General features: G+C 44.8%; 1 protein-coding gene across 4 annotated transcripts in view; it reads right to left on the minus strand.

Annotated features, from left to right (window-relative positions):
• The window catches only part of NRXN3 (neurexin 3), a 1,503,781-nt gene extending 1,501,851 nt beyond the window's left edge, over positions 1-1,930 (minus strand). For all 4 annotated transcript variants that reach the window (XM_077750623.1, XM_077750621.1, XM_077750622.1 and 1 more), the window contains exon 1: positions 1,222-1,930. In XM_077750623.1, coding sequence (XP_077606749.1) covers positions 1,222-1,930 — 709 coding nt within the window. The remainder of the gene's footprint in view (positions 1-1,221) is intronic.
• Between the last annotated feature and the right edge of the window lie 17,747 nt (positions 1,931-19,677).

Here is a 19,677-nt window from a genome sequence, read left to right on the forward strand (position 1 = left end):
CCACGGGGTGGCCTGAGAGTTTTTAAATACCCCCCCCCCCCCCCCAGGTGATCCTAAAATGCAAAGCCAAGGTTGAGAACCACTGTTCTGCCCTACACCATCCCACCCCCTCCATGGAGAGACCAGCATGGGATGGCAAAATATTTCTAGAAGAATCCAGGGTTTGATTCAAAAAGAATAGGAGAAAATCAAACTTCTTTGCCTCTTCCTCATCCCAGCCTCCCAACATGCAGACCCCTGTGGCCAGTTCTCATCTTCTTTGTCATTTCAACACTTCTTCCTGTTCAAGGCCAGGCCTTCAGTGAGTCCTGGAGTCCATGACTCTGGATTTTAGGTATTTGTCAAAATAGAGTCTGGGCCGCTTCTCTCAGCTCTAATCCCAAACAGTCAGAATTCGGTGAACAACCTGAGGGCAATCTAAGTCCTCAGGCATGAGTCCCACCTTCCCTCTCCCTGGGAAGCTATGGTTGAACTTGAGAGGCTCGTCAAGGCTATGCTGGGTATTGCCAGCTCCCTCAGGGGAGTGGCTGGACAAGGCTCCTGTCAGTCTCTGTGCCTTCCTGCCCATCCTCGGTACATGCAGAGGAGGAGGAGGACAAGAAAGAAGAACCTCATATGAAAAATCCTGCTACTAGAATGAGGAGGTGAGTAGGACCGTCCCCAGCTGCCTCATCCACCCGCCAGACACCTCCACAAAGACTGTGGGAGGAGAAGCAAATGGAAGCCTGGGATGACAGCGGGCCAAGCATGAACCTGCCATCCGTCTGCCATGGACATTCTTCCTGGGGATTCAGGAGGAAGTGATGAGGAGTTTCCCATCCATCCCAAGGGCCCAACTCTCAAGGGATAGCCACTTTGCCCATTTCTATCAAATTTCTTGCTCTGTGCTGACCCCGCTAAGCTGTCTGCCATGGAAGAAGCTGACCTGGGGCACACATCCTTCAACCTACTCCATCTAGCACTTTGAGTACAGCCAAACATCTGAGTAAGGAGCCCAGGGTTGAGTAAACCAAGATTCTCTCCTTGCCCAGATCTGAGGGGTTTTCCATTGAGAGCAATCCAAGGATTTCCACCACCTCCTCAGGGAAAGGGACCCAATTATCTAACATGTAGCTAAAGATGCCCTTCAACAACAGGGGTGGTTTCTCTCCAGGGTCTTGGCCCTCACCCAACACAGTGGGTGGGTCTCTAGTAAGAGAGGACTAAGGAAGAAGGTCTTACCTTCTGAGCAGAGCTTGCCACCATAGCCAGTGGTGGAACAGTCACAGGTGGGGTGGCCATCCAGGAGAAAGCAGATCCCTCCGTTTTCACAGGGACGCTCGCCACAGGGCCCCTCAGCATCCAACTGGACACCCTGGCTCCCCAGAAGCCGGGGCTCTGAGTTGCCATACTTGAGATCCAGGATTAATCCTCTGAAGCCGGGCATGGCCTGTACTCCATCGAGGGTCAGGGCGGAAGGCCGTATGTCCGCAGGGACTCCGCCAAGGAACAAGTCACTGACCACATCCATGTAGGGCCGCTGGGGCTGCAGCTCGCCCGTCTGGCCCTCGCCGTCAAGCACGAGCACTGTGCGCAGGCGGTCCCGGCGCACCATGAGGAAGTGCCAGCTGCTGTCGTTCACCTGCCTGTCGGACAGCACAGCGGTCTCCGCGCAGTCCATGCTGAAGCGGAGCTGCACGCGGCCGTCCGCCAGCGAAAGGCAGAGGAAGTCGCAGACGCCGCCGTCGTCCAGGTAAAGGAGCAGCCCCGCGGAGACGTTGGTCTTGAACTGGAAGCTCAGGTCGCTGCGCGTGCTGGCATCCCAGCGGAGGTAGCGCGCCCACTGGTTGGGGAGGCCCATGAACTCGAGGCCCAGGCAGAGCCCCAGCAGCGACCCCAGCAGGACGCTCACCTTCAGGGTGAAGCAAACCGAGCGTGCGGTGAAGCTCATCGTGGCCGCCAGGACTGAGGCCAGAGGAGGAGACTGGCAGGGAACAGCCCTCCGGGGACGATCCCCCTCGGCAGCGGGAGGGGAAAGAGGAAGAGGAGATGGGTAGGTGGGGGTGGGGGGACAGAGCACACAAGAGGAAGGAGGCACACGCACAGATATCCAGAGGGTAAGGAAGAAGGAAAGTGAACGAGTCGGCCCCAGATGGGCGCGCAAGCAAGGGATCCAATAAAGCAGCAGAGGGGAAAGACCAGGCAGCAGAAGAGAAGGAAAGTCAGGTGGGAAAGTGTGGGACTAGAGTGAGGAGCAAAGTATCTTTCTCCAAGAAAAGATCTCAGCTATCCATGTGGATCTGGAGGCCTTGATTCAAGGAGAAGACGGTCCACGGCGAGAGGAAGCCTTCAGCACTGCACTCCTCCCAAAGGGCCCCCAAACGCCCCAGCCGGGGAGGCCCGGGAGAGGGCTGGGCAGGGGGTGCCGTGATGGAGGAGGCGTGCGCAGTGAAGTGAGCCAGGTGAAAGGCAAAAACAGGCCAAGGACGGGGTCCTGAAGTTTTACCTCCTAGCAGCGGGGGGCTGCCGGGAGCGGGGCAGCCCAAAGCGGAGTGTTCAGGCCAAGCAGGGCCCAGGGCAGAGCCGGAGCAGGTTCAGACTGCATGGTGCCGACCGCGGGCAGTCCTGCCCATAACCTGCGTCTCAGGACTCCAGAGAAAGACCTGCAGGGAGAAGGGGTGCGGGCAGAGAGGAAAGAACGATTAGGGCGGTGTCAGGAAAATACTGCATCTCATATTCACAAATACTGATGGAGCGCTCTGAGTCTGGCTATTTTAAGGATTCCCACAGTGCCTGGCGCTTCAAACAGAAGAGAGGGCCCCGGTTCTTAACCAGAGCCATTGCAGGACCCTGAGCTCAGTGCCTAATGATGCACGCGGTTTTTCCATATGCAAAAATAGTACAAAACTCCCAAAGCCACATCAGCACATTTTTACAATATTCCTATCACAGGGTCACATAGCTAAAATTTATTTTTAAGTACTAACATTTTCTACACTTGGATACACACACATAATTTTAACTTATTTACCTATTAAAAGGCATGAAATGACATTGATTTCTTTTTAGATCTTTCTTTTTCAACTTGACAATCCAATGCTTGGGTGTAGGTGGCCTAAGACACATTCCCACCTTTAAGTTTTTGAAAGAAATATTTATAAAAATGAGCAAAACTAAATTAGAAAGTGAGTAATGAACAAAACAAGTCTCATCTCTTAATAAATGTTGATGAAAAGTCCTTATAGAAAAAAAAATGTGTTTAAGAGACTTAAAAAAGAGAGGCTGTGTCTGAATCCTAGATCTTTTATGTTGAGCTCTGAGCAAATTTCTTAACCTATTTGAGCTTCTATTCCCTCATTGATAAAGCAGAGGAAAACAACTTCTAAGTTTGGAGAGAGGACACAAGGAGATGATGGAAAGGAAGATCCTAGCATGAGGCTACATACATAGTAGGTGATCAATAAACACTAGGTTCTTTACTTTCTTATTTCTGGATACAAAGGAATGAGAAGAAGTGTTGTTGATGTGAGTGTGTGTATATCTGCGGAATAGGGGCAGTATATAAAACCACAAGTACTTTTTTAAAAAAAACTATAAAAACTTCAGAATGAACAACAAATGAGGAACACCACAGACCTGGAGTGCATTACCTATGTTTTATACTGATTGGAAGTGCACAAAAACCCAGTCAAGTGGGTGATGAAGGCAGACTCTGGCCCACCTAGGCAAGTGGAGCTTCTTTGTTCACATAAGAGCAAAGAGTGTAATTTCCAAGAGCTGTCCAAATTGCTGCTTATTAACTGGCACATTTGGTAATTCACCGCAGTCTCTATCAGACCATTACCGTCCACGATTTTTATGATGATGGCATTAGCAAAGCTGGTTATTACCCCTGCTTTGAAGAGGAAAATGTTCCTTAACCAGGAACAAACATCTATGCCCACTGAACAAACAGATCAAACCAACAAGGGGTTGATTGAATCCAACATAAGGAAAACCTTTTTTCTATACAAGATTTTGTACAAGCAGTGTTTCCAAAAGTGTGGCATGGGTACTCCAGTAGTACAAAAGATGCTTAACTAGAATATAGACACAGCAGTGTGGAAGTTTCCAAATCATGTGGGCTTGTCAGAGCCACCTATAAAAACTTATGCAATTTTTGAGCTGGTTACGGTCACTTTAGTAGCATGAAATCAACTATGCTAGGAGTATTTACACCATGGAAATAGTCAAAGACCACAAATCTGAGTCTTTGAGAACGTGAGATTTAAAGAATGCGTTGAAAGAGAGTGAGGGAACTACCCATGGGAAGAATGTCCCAGGAGTAACAGTAACAAAGGCCTTGAGACCAGGGCAGGCTGGTATGTGTGAAGAACAGCAAGTAGGCTGATGCTTTTAGGGTGGAGCGACTGGAAGACATGAAGCCAGAGGTAGATTATCAGGAGGCTAGGTGCTGAGACATGACCCAGTCTCTATGAATGTGACCATCGTATGAGGTGAGGTATGCCAGCCAAGGCAAAACGCAACATCCCAGGGGAAGAGGAAACCCTGGTTCTGAAAAGAGGATTGCTTCTGGTTTCAATAACTGCCACGTTCACATATTTCCTTAAATCAACTTGTTGAAAGGGGCCACTTTCAGAAGATGTGCTCAGAAGACAGCTGCTCCTCTGTCCCCTCCCCACAGCATGCCTTTGATTTAGGTAAGTGGGAGGGGCAAGAAAAGGGGGAGCAAGGCAGGTGTGAGCAGAAAGAATAAGCCTCTTACAGGGGGGATTCCAATCCTGGAATTACTGATGAGCCAAGAATATAAAAATCACATGGCCATAATGGAGCTTAGCGTGTGTAAGCCCAAATGGCTTGGGAAAATTTTCTCAGTGACACTACGCTGGTTGCTTCACCTCTTGCGGATGGGGTGGGAGGCGGGGGAGACTTCTGTCTCCTCTCTCTGTCCTGCCAGTTTAGACCAAGGAGTACACTGGCTGACAGGCAAGGCCTAGGCTTAGATGGGAACCTAGCCAATGCAGGACCCAAGGGAGGAACGGACATGGAGATGGAAGGACCAATATTATAGATGAGCAAGGACATGGGAAACCCTTAAAATAGTCCCAGAAACTTCCAGACTGGTCTATACTATCCACCAAGTCACCTCTAAGCCTCTGGAAGTTACATATTTGTCTGTATAAATTAAATGACTTGCTCAATTCGATCTGTTTATTGAGCTCTGATTCATTCCAAACACTGCTCTATCAAAGCAGAATTTTTAAAAAATTTTTATTTTTAAGGCCGTCAAAAACTAGAGGGGTCAAGTGTGCTTCAAAGATACAAAACAGCAAAGAAGAGCCCAGGCTTTGGAAACTTGATGGGGAACTCAGGGTCTGCTTCACCATGGTCCCTGCCACAGGGCCTTGGCATGGAGTAGGAGCTCAAGAAACATATGTAGAGAGAATGGAAAGTGAAAACAGAAGCTAAAGAGCATCCCCATGCATCATCTGACTTCTATTCCATGTAGTGGCCTCCATACTACCCCACTTTACATAATGACAACAGCCCTGACCTCCCACACTTCTCTGGATGCCAACCTCAGACGTCCCCAAAGGGCAAAGCAGCACATGCTTAGTTATCTGAGGAAACCCATGAATTAAGGACTAAGCATTCCAGGAACACTCCTCTATAAGGAGGATCATGGGAATTTTCCCAGCCTGTTCTGGGGAGCAGCTCCATCCTGCCGGCTGAGTCTCTCATGTCAGATTCACAGTCCTTCCCTCCAGTCCAGACCAGCACAGGAGATAACCAATGTTCCCCTGCCTGCATCAAGGGGGATCAAAAGGGTTATCTGAGGAAAAACAAGTTTTCTTTCCCACGGGTGCCAGGAAGAATTTGATTTCCTGACTGGTAACGTCAGAATTGAGTTCATCTAGACTTGACACCCTATAATCTGCCCACATTCTCTCCTAAAGCCCTTCCATTCTTTTCTTGGATTGTGGACATTCCCATGGCCTCTGGGAAATTGTCAATATGGCTAAAAGCTAAAGATGACCTTACATTAAGTAGCACAGGCCTCAAGCCAATTGCCCCAGGCATTTACTTTTCAGCCTTCTCTGGCTTTCTAGCAAGGCTACACAAGGCTCAAGAAATGGGAAATGGGAGCAGAGAGCCCTCTCCACCCAGTCAGCCTACTTCCACCCTCTCTTGAGTCACAGGGTGGCCCAGGCAGCTGTAGGTACATGGTTTGCCCTGGAGCCTGCACAGAGCGTCTGGGCTCATGTAGAAGCGCAAACGCTTATCTGTTATGTGGGAATCTAGCAGGAGAGAGAAAGTGAGTGACATTATCTAATTGTCAGCTAATTTACATAATTATCAAATGGCACACTTTTTACGTGGGGTTAACATCTTTGCAAATGTCTCACAATCCGACTGCTTAGGAGGCAGGGCGGGGTGCCGGGGCTCTCACAACTCTGACACATGGGCCTGGTTTGGAAGAGCTGGCTGCCATTTTCTCTCCCACCCCCTCTCTCCAGTGTCTCCACTTCTTGAGACAGACTCAGGAGAAAGTGGGGCCTGTGTGTAGAGCCAGGATGGGTGTGTGAAGGCACGATGGCGACTGTCCTCATGCCCAGCCCTTGCTGGTATGCCACAGTCCTCAGACTGGGCTTGCCATTTTTCCACTAGAAGTGCTCATTGGCTTCCCTCTTATTCACTTCACCAGAACCAGAAAATCCATACAATGGCTCTCTGTTGGTTTTACTCACCCCCCTTTCAACACAGCCACACTCCACTTTGAAGCTAAAATGAGTTTCACCACCAATCTCAGTCCTGGTCATTCAGGTGGGGTTTATCTTAATCCCAGATCCTAATTAGAACATTCCAATCTCCTGCCACAGCCATTAGTTTAGGGACCAGCTTGTCACCCAGAGTCCAATTAGAGTTAACTCTGGGCCTGTTGCTGGAATTATTGACAGAAAGGTCCCCTCTTCTCACCATCTTTTCAAACTGTTAGGATGAAGCCCAGAGTTGATGATAGCTACCAAGATGACCTTGTCTCAGGTAAAAACAGAGCCAAGAGATGGCTAAAGACAGATTTCTAGTGAGGTTTTAGCACCTAGATACAGGCAGGCCTGGGGCCCAGTGTCCAATAGATCGTGGGACTTCCACTGTATGAACCACAACTTTTTTTTTTAATTTAATCAAGTTTGAATTGGGTTACTAGACTTTCAAAAACACTGTTATTGACATGCTGACAGGAGCTTTCATTTCATATGGCCACCTATACCTCTCAGGACTCCCTGTGACCTGAGACACAGGTCAGATGGCTCACCCCCATGGCCAGTGCTCCACACCTCCACTTATCCACATCTCTGGGCAAAAGCATAGGACATGGTCATGCTCTATCCTTAGGTGCTTTGGAAGGGAATGCAGGCATGCTCGCGTACAATAGCCTCAGAGATTCACTAAGTCAACTAAACTATGCCCCTCCTGACACTACAGAACTAGAGCTTCCTCACATGCTCAGTCCTCCCTACCTTAATGCAACAGTGAAGCCTCTACAGCAGGAGGGAGGTAAAGGCATGAATTCTCTCCAAGACATGAAAGTAGTTCAGGGTAATGATGCACATCAATGGCTTTGACATCTGACAGGGCTGCATTTAAACCCAGACTCATTATTATACCTATTCAGCCTGGGGCATCTCTCTGATCCTCTATTTGTTCATCCAAAAAAATGGGAATGATAACACCTACCTCATAGAGTAGTTTTGAAATTTATTAAATTTAAAAAAGGATAGAGACCCAACTACTTCTAGAAAATTATATAGCAGTAGCTATTAGAGCTGAATATTTTTACCCCATAACTCCATAATTCCCTTCCTATGTATATACCAACAGAGATGCTTACATATGTCCAACCAAAGACATGCATGAGAATGTTTATAACAATGCTATTCATAATAGCCAAAACCTAGAAAATAGCCAACTGTCCATCCACAGTAGAATGAACAAATAAATTATAGTCTGCTCCTGCAAAATGCCGTAGAACAGTGAGAACGACTGGTCTTCATCTCCGGACAGCAGCATGGAAGAATCTCACAGAAGGGCACACACTGAATGTGTCCCATTCATATAAGGTACGAAAAGAGCAAAATTACTCTATGCTATTAAATGTAAGAATAGCGGTTACCCTTGGGGGAGTTGCTGACTAGAAGAAAGCAAAGGGGTAAAGAAGTTCTATTTTGGGATCTGGGTGATGTTGCACATTGGGCTCAGTTTGTGAAAAATGTATTGGTTGAACATGATGTATATACTCTTCTATACACATGTTATACTTTGAGTCAAAGCCAGTCCCTTATCTGGGAAAATATGGGCAAACATCCACAAGGTCTTTCAACAGGGAGCTCACTGTCCTCTCCTCCCAGCCCATGCTGATCCTCACTCACCTCCCTCTGTTCACAATTTATTTATGTACAAGCATACCACCACCCCCACTTCTATTGTCTCTTCCTCCCTTGAAATCTGAGCTGAGTCTAGTCTTAATGGTGCCTTGGCCAACAAGCTTACCCTACTCTGTTAGCTGTCCTTATGCCTCCCTGAAAGGTAAGGGAGATGGAGGGGTGCCTGGGTGGCTCAGTCAGTTGAGCGTCCGACTTCAGCTCAGGCCATGATCTCACGGTTCATGGGTTTGAGCCTCGCACTGGGCTCTGCGCTGACAGCTAGCTCAGAGCCTGGAGCCTATCTTCAGTTTCTGTGTCTCCCTCTCTGACCCTCTCCTGATCATGCTGTCCCTCTCTCTCTCTCTCAAAAATGAATAAAAAACATTAAAAATTTTTTTACAAAGGTAAGGGAGATTGGGAAGGCCTCCAAGGACCTCAACACCAGTCTGTCAAATGGACATATAGAGAAGGGTGTTTGAGCTTTATCGTGCTGAAAAGGTAACAGAGGTAGGAAGACAACTTTTTAAAGCTTTGAATTATAATAGGTTTTTCAATTTTCCATAGAAACTAAGTAGTCTTGTCGGACTAACCTTAATTTCTTTTCTGTCAAGAATAGTAATCTCTTATAGATTACTGTGTAGAGATACACAGGAGTTATAACACATATGGGCTTCAGCCAATCTTTCAGAAAAGTTTCTCATGATACAAGGAACATAAGGTGGACAGAACCAAGAAGATGTGTCACTGCTAAACAACAGCATTCAAAGAGGGCAAACCTTCTGGGAAGCAGCCTCTGATGTGAGGACAGGCCTTGCCCCCTCCCTCATATTCATTAAGCTTAGATGAAACTGGTCATGTTTGTGGGTGACCTGACACTGACAGTCTGTGAGCATCCCAGATGATGCTGTGGGATCCCACGAAGTTATGCAGGATTAAACAGCCTATGTTTTAATAAGATAAACTCTGGTGGAGATAAATGGAAAGCTATATGGCATGATCCCCCCAAAATAATAAAATAATAATAAATAAATAATAAATAATAAATTAATAAAATAAAATATAAAAAATAAAATAAAATAATAAAATAAAAAAATAACCCATAAAGGTGGAAGGTACAATTTGCAACTATATCGTAAACTAGGACAGAGGAATTAAATAGACAAGATGAGGCAAGTCAGAGATTACATGTGTTTTGTGACAGATTAACTAAATGCAATTTTAGATTACATTAGTTAAAATATAACTTCTAGGAAAAGGAAAATGATCATTTGTGTCAATTTGATCATTAGATTTTTATTCTGAGCCCCACTATTTGAGAGAGGTGTAGGTAAGCTGGTAGTTAGCAAATTGAAAGGAAGTTTTTGTTAACCATTTTTAACCATACAGCACCCATGCTACACAAAGACTTCTAAAAAATAGCTCAAACCCTGCAAGGCACTTACATGCTAATAGAAAGGAAAGACAGGAGCCTAAAATATAAGAAGGTAGATCAAAGGTGAGAAGAAGGCTCTATTGAGTATGTCCTTGATACGGCAGTGGTCCATCTCTAGGGTAAACAGAACACAGTGTTATAGGGTAAATAACCCCATTTACAGAGGTCAGAGGCATCGGCTCTGGAGCCAGACTTCCTGGGTTCAAATCTCAGACTTATTACTTATTGCTTGTGTGACCGTGAACAAGTTACTTGCCCTCTGTGTGCCTCGGCTGCCTCACCTATAAGGTGTTGAATAACGAGTTGCTATAGTAAGGCATCTACTACAAAGGAAAGCCCTTAGAACAATGCTCAGCATGGGTAAGTACCACGTAAACGTTTGCCACCACTGCTGCCTCTGTTACTGTTGCCCTTGATGTTCATGTGTCATCCTGGCAGCATGGCTGATATTGGTACCTCTCACCTGGGCTGCTCAGGGACAGTAAGCTGGACAGGTGGACATCTTTTAAAATTCATCCCAATTACAGAGGCAATGTTAAAAGTCATACCTGAGTCTCCTTACATGAGAAACCTTTGTAGGTACCAGGGTGTTTGGGCTTATGGAGACAACTCGGCAGTAGCATGAACAGTACCTTCAGGGGTCTGAAGTGTTCTTCAATTGGAAGAGAGATCTCACGGTTTCTCTATTGCCCTCAAAGATAAGACTCTGCCTAGTGAATAAATTTGAGGAAGAGTATTTGAATCTTTATCTTACACACAGGCCACCTCAAGATGAAGTAGGCATCCATATCACTGGAGATATTCCAGAAGAAGCTGGCCACCCTTTGGAATTATATTTCCAGTAGTAAATAGGTCTGTGCATGTAGTGCAATAGAGGCCAAAGGAACACAAGGTAACTGGCCTAGCGAAGTCAGTGAAGACTTCTCAGAGAAGTGGAACTTCGGTGGAAATTTGAAGGATGAGTAGAGCACAGGCAACTGGGAAGACGAAGTCTGGTATGGGGGGAAAGGCCACTTGGCTGGGGGGTGGGTCAGAACCAGACTCTGTTTTTCTACTAACTATTGCCCAAATGACCCATGGAAAACTATTATCTCTTGTAAACTGGAGAGGACAATGAATACACCTTCCAGGATGTTGTGAACATCAAAGGAGGTAAAGGACTCCATGGTGTAAGATAATAATCATGCCTTCTTGCCACATCTTGACAAGTCTGTAAGGTTCATATCAAAAGCAACCTATGGCTTTAGTTTCTCTCCTGTCTACAACTTCTACTCCATTGCTAAGGGAGCCCTGAGTTGCCCAGTGAACAAAACACAACAACAAACATTTGCCCACAGAACACAGGATTCAGGTCTTGCAAGGAGCCAACAGCCTCCCCAGCATCCCAGATCCGACCAGGAGCCCAAGAAGCCGTGGTCATTCATGATTCAGACTCCTCCCTTCTCCCACCCTCTCCTCTCCCAGCCCAGAGCTCCAAGCCACGGGTTGGGAAGCCATCTGGCTACAGGGAGAGTTAATAATTTATAATGGAGATAATCACCCTTCAAGATCCTCGCCTCTTGGGACCATTAAAAAGGATTCAATTGAGAGTCAGTGAGTTCTTTACATGAGGGGACAGGGAGAAGGAGGGAGGGTGGGGAGGGTTTGGGTAGAGGTGGGGAGGAAAGGAGGAGAAAAAAGGGAAGGGGGAAATCAACTAGATATTTAGCCGATCTGTCCCCCTAAAGGAGGTAGGGGAAGAGGGAAATTATTCAGTCCAAGAAGACAATCTTATCCAGCTTTCGAAGCACTAGCCCAGCAAGGGTGCAATTTACAGGTCTTTTCTCCTAACCAACTCTCTCTATACAAAGGAGAAAAAATCAAACACATGCAAGAGATGGGGAGAGAGATGCAGACAAGAGAAAATAAGCCTGCCCAGCAATCATGTCTGGGGCTGCTGGGATGGCTCTCTGTTCTCTTTCCAGGGCACAGTAAGGCCCCCACTGTGCTAATTATTCCCATTACTTGACAAATCCTCCATTAACAAAGCAAGTAGTGCCAGAGCTGGCAGGGGGGTGTGCAGAGGCTCTGGACAGACTAGAGCTGTTCAGACCCAAACCAGACAACCCCCAGCTTCACCATGGGGTGAATGTGGGGCACAGACGCATCTGTGGGGTTCACCTCAGAGGTGTGAGGTACAGACCATGCTACTTTCAGTGTAAAGCAATGGTTGACAGTGGGGAATGGGGAACATGAGTATAGGAAGCAGGGACAGGGCCATGCCAGGAATGCCATCTCCAGGAAGGTGTGTTCAGGACCAAGGCCAGTGGCCATTTGGTCTACCCATGATTTTGGAAAGCCATTGGAAAGGCTGTTTCACAGTTGGAGCAATACATGCATCTCACAGCAGCGGTACTCATATCACATGTTGTGCAAGGCATACTCCAAGTATGTTACACCTGACTTCCTACAGAAGCTGTAAGAAGTGTACCTATTATTATCCCTGTTTTATAGCTGAGTAAACTTAGATTCCCCGAGAGATTAAATATTTTTTCCAAAGTCATGCAGTTCATAAAGGGCAGAACTAGGTCTGGCTAATCGTCCATGCTATAACCCCACCTAATCTACCATATACCCTTCTCCACCTCTCATGTTCCCCGGGTTCCCTGACTCTTTAGCAGAAAATTCCAGTCTTGGCCCAGCGACCCAAGACCTCATAGGGAAGAGCTTTGGCTACACCAGTGTTTTTCTCTCTCCTGGACTATGTACTAACTAGCCTCTTAACCAGTTACCCTGCTTTGTCCTTGCCCATTATGGGATATCTTCTGTGCAGCCGCCAGAGTGACCTTTAAAGTAGAAGGCATCACTCCCTCATTCAAAACTCTCCAATGATTTCTCTACATACTCAAAAAGAAATCCAAAGTCCTCCCTATCAATACAGTCAATGATACTGTATTTGTATTGTGACAGATGGTAACCACACTTGTGGTGAGCACAGCATAATGTTTAAACATGTCAAATCACTACCCTGTACACCTAAAGTGTGTACAGCATTTGTAACATAATGTAACACTATATGTGAACTGCATCCAAAAAAATTTTTTAAAACAAAATTTTAAAATATTTTTTAAAATAAGTTCTCCCTGTCTTCCACGAGACCCTGCAAAGCCAGCCCCCTGCTAGCTCTCCAAGTTCCTCCATGACTTCTCACTGGGCCCCAGACATGCCACCCCCTTGGTATTTTCAGAAATTGCTAGGGGCACCTGGGTGGCTCAGTTGGCTGGGCATCCGACTTCAGCTCAGGTCATGATCTCATGGTCTGTGGGTTCAAGCCCCGCATCGGGCTCTTTGCTGACAGCTCAGAGCCTGGAGCCTGATTCACATTCTGTGTCTCCCTCTCTCTCTGCCCCTCCCCCACTCACTCTCTGGCTCAAAAAAAATAAACATTAAAAATTTTTTTAAAAATTGCTAAGTACAATTCAACCTCAGAGCCTTTGCTTTTGCTGTTCCCATTGTCCATAATGCCCTTCCCCAAGCCCTCCCCCCTCTAGGCCTCTACCCTGGGCCTCCTCCATCTAAAATAACTTTGAGGTACCAGTTAGTACTCTGCAGTTTTCTCTCCTTCCATACTTTGTGAGAGAAATGTCCCTCCACATCTTCCCATCTTGCTGAGGAACTGAGAACAGGAGATACAGATATTGTTACCAAACAACCAGACCTCAGCCCCTACCTTTAGTCAAGAAGTCACCACCTGAGAGAAAGAGGTAGCCAAGCAATGGGGATTTAAACGCTGTTGGTGGCTGGGTAGAACACAGTGACTCAATGAGCCCACCTGTTGGAACACCCCAGGTTCCCACGGACCACTGCCCCCAGTGCCAACTCTGACAGGGTATAATTGTTCCAACCCTCATACTCTGTCCTGCAGAGAGGCATAAAGACATGAGGCAGAAAGAAAAGAAAGGAAGGCTTGGGATGACAGGAGAAGACACAACAAGGGGGCGATCTTGGGACCCTCCCTGACCAAGGCAAGTATTAGCAGCTTAGGAGGTTTGAAGGTGGGTGTGGTGCCTGGCACTGCATAAACCATAGATGAACGATTGTTGGCTGGATGAAGGTGAGGAAGCAGGTGGAAGTTTGAAGCAAGGGACAGACTTGTGGGTCAGGCAATTGGTATACCAGCTCTAGAATTCTACCCTGACAGTATAACAGGCACAACTGCCCACCTCACCGCAATCCCTCACAGAGATACAAAATATCATAGCTGGATAAGAGCATAGAAGCCTGCTTCAAACTCCTCACTCTGTAAGTGAGAAAGGAAGGAAGGACTCCAGGGACAGTCAAGAAAGTGTCTAAGATCACACACTGGGCAGTGGTAGAAGAGGCACTAAGACCCAGGTATTAGGACCTTTTGACCAGAGATCTTTCCATAAGAAGAGGAATTTTCCTTTATGAGGCCACCAAAGCCCTTATTTCTTCTAGAAAAAGAAACAGTGAATGAAACTCAAAATATGACAGTTAGAAGCAGAGCTGTTCTGTAGAAGTAGAAGGTGAAATGTTGCCTCCAGGACTGCACCTTGACTTCTGCAATACTCCTCAAGATTTTATCATTAAAAAAACACAAAAAACAAAACAAAACCATAAAGTCCTAGAGAGCACAGTTTCAAAACCACTGCACCATATTAACATCAACATCCAAGGGAATATCCCCTAAATCTCCTACTCTCCTCTTAAAAAGTCACAAAGGAACTATCATTTATATAAAACCTTTGTTGAACAGAGTTGCCTTTGCATTCATACTAATTTGGGACTGAGTTTCATAACTTTGGCATAATAGAGGTCCTACCGTCAGCAAATACCCATTCCTTGAGTTTGCCACCCTCTGCATGAAACAAGGCTACTCATTATTCGTCCTAAGCCTCTCTTCAATAAATCACAGGGGATATCCTCACCCCCAGGTTCTGGTATTCTAGGATTTGGTTAAGAGCTAGATTCCGGAGTAAGACAGAACTGGATTCTTATTCTAGATACACCATATAGGAGCTTTGTAATCCATGGCAATTACTCAATCCCTCTAAACCTCAGCAATCTCATTTATAAAGGAGAGATAACACGACAGTCTACAGGAAAGGCTTTTATAAGGATTCAAAAGGTGAGGGAATACGCATAAAGCTTCTAGCACAGAGACTGGCCCACAGTAAGTGTGCAATAAATGTTAGTCATTACCATTATCATCACTGCTGTTTCTCTGTTTATCTTATTTGCACCATGATTTTAGAGATCCTTCCCATAATCTTGTACAGTAGTTTGCTACTATTAATGACCCAAATTCTTCACCTCACCCTATCTCCATACCCTTCCCCATCTAACTTTACAATGCCCAACCCTTGACACCCTGCTCAGACTTGTAACTTGCCATGGCCGAATGGAATATTTACAAAATAACTCAAGCAGAGTCTTGAACACCACTCATCAAAAAGATGAGAGCTGATGAAAAGTCCCAAGTGAAGTGTGGACTAAGTCGGTGAATCAGCACAGCTTGTGTGTACCATGAACAAAAAATGTAAAACAGACAACACACATGGAAGCCATCATAAAACATGCATGGAGCAGACAATAGGTATTAGGAAACATTCTCTCATCTAACCTTCAGGACAATAAAGTGTCAACTTTTTCAACTCTCTTTTACATATTAAGGAATTGAAGCTCAGAGAGAGAGAGAGCATTGTTAGTTTAAGGGTCACAGAACCAATAAAGTTCTGGCATTTGAACCTTAAATTCTGGCATTTGAACAATAAGTCTGATGTTTCATTCATTATATCAAATGATTAGCATCAAAACACTGTTTCTGGGGATCTTTTATTTTTTTACATGCATTTTATTATTTTTTTAATTTTTTCACATTTTTTATTTTAAATTCCAGTATACTTAACATATAGTGTTACAATAGTTTCAGATGTACAATATAGTGATTCAACAATTCCATACATCACCCAGTATATCACCCATACATCACAAGTGCACTTCTTAATCCCCATCATCTATTTAACCCATATCCCCACCCTTTCCCCTCTGGTAACTACACGTTTATTTTCTATAATTAAGAGTCTGTTTCTTGATCGTCTCTTTTTTTTTTTCCCTTTGTTCATTTGTTTCTTCAATTCCACATATAAGTGAAATCATATGCTATTTGTCTTTCTCTGACTGACTTATTTCACTAATTATACTCTCTAGCTCCATCCATGTGATTGCAAATGTCAAGATTTCATTCTTTTTATGCCTGAATAATATTCCATTGTGTATAGATACCATATCTTCTTTATCCATTCATATATCAAGGGACACTTGGGCTGTTTCCATTATTTGGCTATTGTAGATAATGCTGCTATAAATATAGGGATGCATGCATCCCTTTGAATTAGTATTTTTGTATTTTTGTCATCACGTCAGTCTCCTATCTGGGGACCTTTTATATAATGAAGGTAAATACATGAATCCTCCATCACATGTCCACAGTACACTTCATTAATCAATCACACACTTTTCTATTGAGTTAAATGGAACCTCAGAATCCTCAACCAGTCAAGACATATACTACTCACCGATCAATACAACAGGCATGTGAAATGAAACCTCTGGGCTCATCTTGCAGTAATTAAACACATTTGGATGTTACGCAATGGACCCACCTATGCCAGCTCTGCCCCATGACAAACAGTGAGTTCTTACATAATGACGAACCTCTCAATCTGGGGTTGCTAATCCAGAATTTGCAATCATTCAAATGCAGGTCCATTATCTTCAAAGGTTGAAAGTTCCAATTACATCTTTCTCTACAAAGTTCTAGATTTTACTTAACGGTAAAAATATTTTAAAGTTTTTAAAATAAAAAAAAACAACTATCCTACCATCACAGCTTCAACTTCTGGTCTCTGAATAATTCTGAAATGTTTATGGTCTGTTGTTTATGATACATTATTATGCAATCAGGACTAATACAACCTGTAATTTTGCATTAATTTTCCCACTTTACTTATTAGTATCTATTTATATCTTAGCTTTTAAAAATGTGCTATGTTTGAAAGGTAACAACACTACATCTCGTTTTAAGAATACCCTAGGGGCACCTGGATGGCTCAGTCAGTTAAGCGTCTGACTTTGGCTCAGGTCATGATCTCACAGTTCGTGGGTTCAAGCCCCGCATCGGGCTCTGTGCTGACAGCTAGCTCAGAGCCTGGAGCCTGCTTCAGATTCTGTGCCTCCCTCTCTCTCTGACCCTCCCTTGCTCACACTGTCTCTCTCTCTCTCTCTCTCTCCCTCTCTCTCTCTGTCTGTCTCTCTCTCTCTCAGGAATAAATGAAAAGAAAAATATAAAAAAAAAGAATACCTGTAACTCCATCTCTCTGCTAAGTCGGTTGGGCTTTTGTTGTTCCAAACCAGGGAAGTCTTTTTATATATTCAGAAAGGTGAGTGCATAACACCCTAAGACAGGGTAGTTAGAGAATGCTAAGAGGCCACAATATATATTATATTCAACACAACTCACACTCATTTATTCAAGTATTCATTCAACAAATCTCCAATAAATCCCTACTACTCACCAACCAGCATACTGGGCCCCAAAGCCCGAGAGATCCCAGCCAAAGCGTAGGAAATGAGGGGAGGCAGATGTATGAGTAACAATCATAAGGGGAGGTGATGGATAATTTAATAAAGATATGTACAAGTGTTACATGAGCACAAAAGATGAGCCAGTGACTGGCCAAGAGATATAAGAAGGCTTTTGAACTGTGCTTCAAAGAGTGAAGGGTTTTGCTAGACCAAGCCACAGGGGAGGTATGTCAGCAGAGGGAAGGCATGAAATAAAGGCAGGAAGATGTGAAAGATCAAGGGGTATTCAGGAAGCAATAAGAAGTCCTATGACTAGAACATAGGATGTGTGGGAGTGGACGAAAACATTAAGCTAAAACGTCATGTTGAGGACAGAGTTGTAAAGCTCCTGGGTGCCAGCTACGGAGGTCTCAGGAAGCCACTCTATTTTAGATAGTAGGGGAAATGGTTTTGAAACAGAACAATCAGCAGGTCCTTGCTCTTCTTATCCAGAGGAGACATGAGAGGGATCTGAATTCAGTCCCCATACTGTGTCTTAACAATACATGGCCATCCCCCATATACGTGAACAGCCACCTTGATCTCAGACCTGAGACTACATCCTATCCAAGTAGAGAATCCAAAAAAAGGAGAAAGAAGTTAATAGCTCCTGTTCTAGATTCAGTGCCTTACCTTGGCACTGCCTGAATTGTGCAATTCTTGATTCTATCTTATATTGACATGTCCGCACTTCTCAGCCTCTGGCCACATCCCCACACAGCCCAGTCTCTTTGTCCTCAAGCTTCCAGGGAGAAAGGCAACCTAGATGCCTCAAATCCTCCCTGGAGTGCAGGGTGCTTGGCTTCTCTCAGAGAGAATGGACCAAATATAAGCTTAGCAGGTATGAACCAGTCCTGAAACCTGAACATCCACTTCCAATATCATCAGGACAAAGAATAACCAGATGTCTGAACCTTTTGGGTGCTCTAAAAAGCACATCCTGAGCACAGAAAAACAAAGCAAAACATTCAGTTTGGTGCAGGTCTGCCCATAAAGTTGGGATGGGGATGACCAGATGAAATTCCACAAGGATTAGTCCACCAGAATTAGCCTAAACACATACTTCCTAAAGTATGCTCCTCAGAAAACCAGTCCCGTTAGATGCTCTAAAAACAAAAACAAAGAAACACCACTACTCATATAATGTTTGTCAAAAATAAAATTCATATGTGGAAGCCTGGTCCTCAGTGTGATGGTATTAGGGCACTGAGGCTTTGGGAGGTGAGTAGGACATGAAGGTGAAGCTCTTGTGAATGGGAATCGGGCCCTTATAAAGGGAGATATCAAAGATCTTGCTTCCTCCTCTCTCTACTCTCCACCATGTTTGGAATAAGAACACATTTGTCTACAAACCAGGAAGCAGGTTTTCACCAGACGCCAGATCTGCCAGCACCCTGATCTTAGACTTCCCAGCCTCCAAAACTATGAGAAATAAATGTTTGCTGTTTGGAGTGCCTACTCCATGGTATATTTGTTATAGAAGCCCAAGTTGACTAGGCATCAATTGCTTTCCCATTTTAGAGATTCAAAATGTACAACAGAATATTGAGGCTCCAAGGAGCCTTGTAGAATAGAAACCTGAACACCTGAATGAATCTGGTCAAGCCTCTCTCTTTTGCAGATGAAGCAAACTGAGGCTTGAACCATTTCAATATAGCTCTGCATTGTTAGCTACTGTTCCCTAGGCTGCAAGTGAAGATAGCAACCATCTGGCAAGGACTATGTCTCACTCTCTATTAATGCCAGAGCCTGGACATCTGCTTGATAGCGAGAGATCCTTGAATATTTGTGGACTATCTGACCAAAAGAAAGTTTGGAGTTCTTTTAAGTGGAGACAGATACAAGCTGTTAAATTTCTTATCACCCATTCATTCATCCACTCAAAAATATTTATTGTGCACCTATTATGTTCTTTGTGTGCTGTCAGCAATGGGGATAGAGCTACAAATAAAATGGGCTCAGTTTTACCCTCAGAGAGCTTATAGCCTAGTAGAGGAGGGAAGGTCAAGAACACCCAAAATTATTAAGAGGTTCGGCAAAGAAAGAAAATTTAGGTTTAAGGTGCTCTACCCCCATCCATCTTTCTCCTAGAGTCTCTCTTTCCAAGGATGGATGCTATTTCTATTACTGGATCTCCATTAAAATAGTTTCCTTCCCACACCCACCCTCCTGCTTCCTTATTTGTAGTACAGAAAAAAAAAGTTCCAAACACCCTGT

Source organism: Crocuta crocuta, unplaced genomic scaffold (genome assembly GCF_008692635.1).
Source record: "Crocuta crocuta isolate KB4526 unplaced genomic scaffold, BGI_CrCroc_1.0 scaffold186, whole genome shotgun sequence".
Lineage (NCBI taxonomy): Eukaryota > Metazoa > Chordata > Mammalia > Carnivora > Hyaenidae > Crocuta > Crocuta crocuta.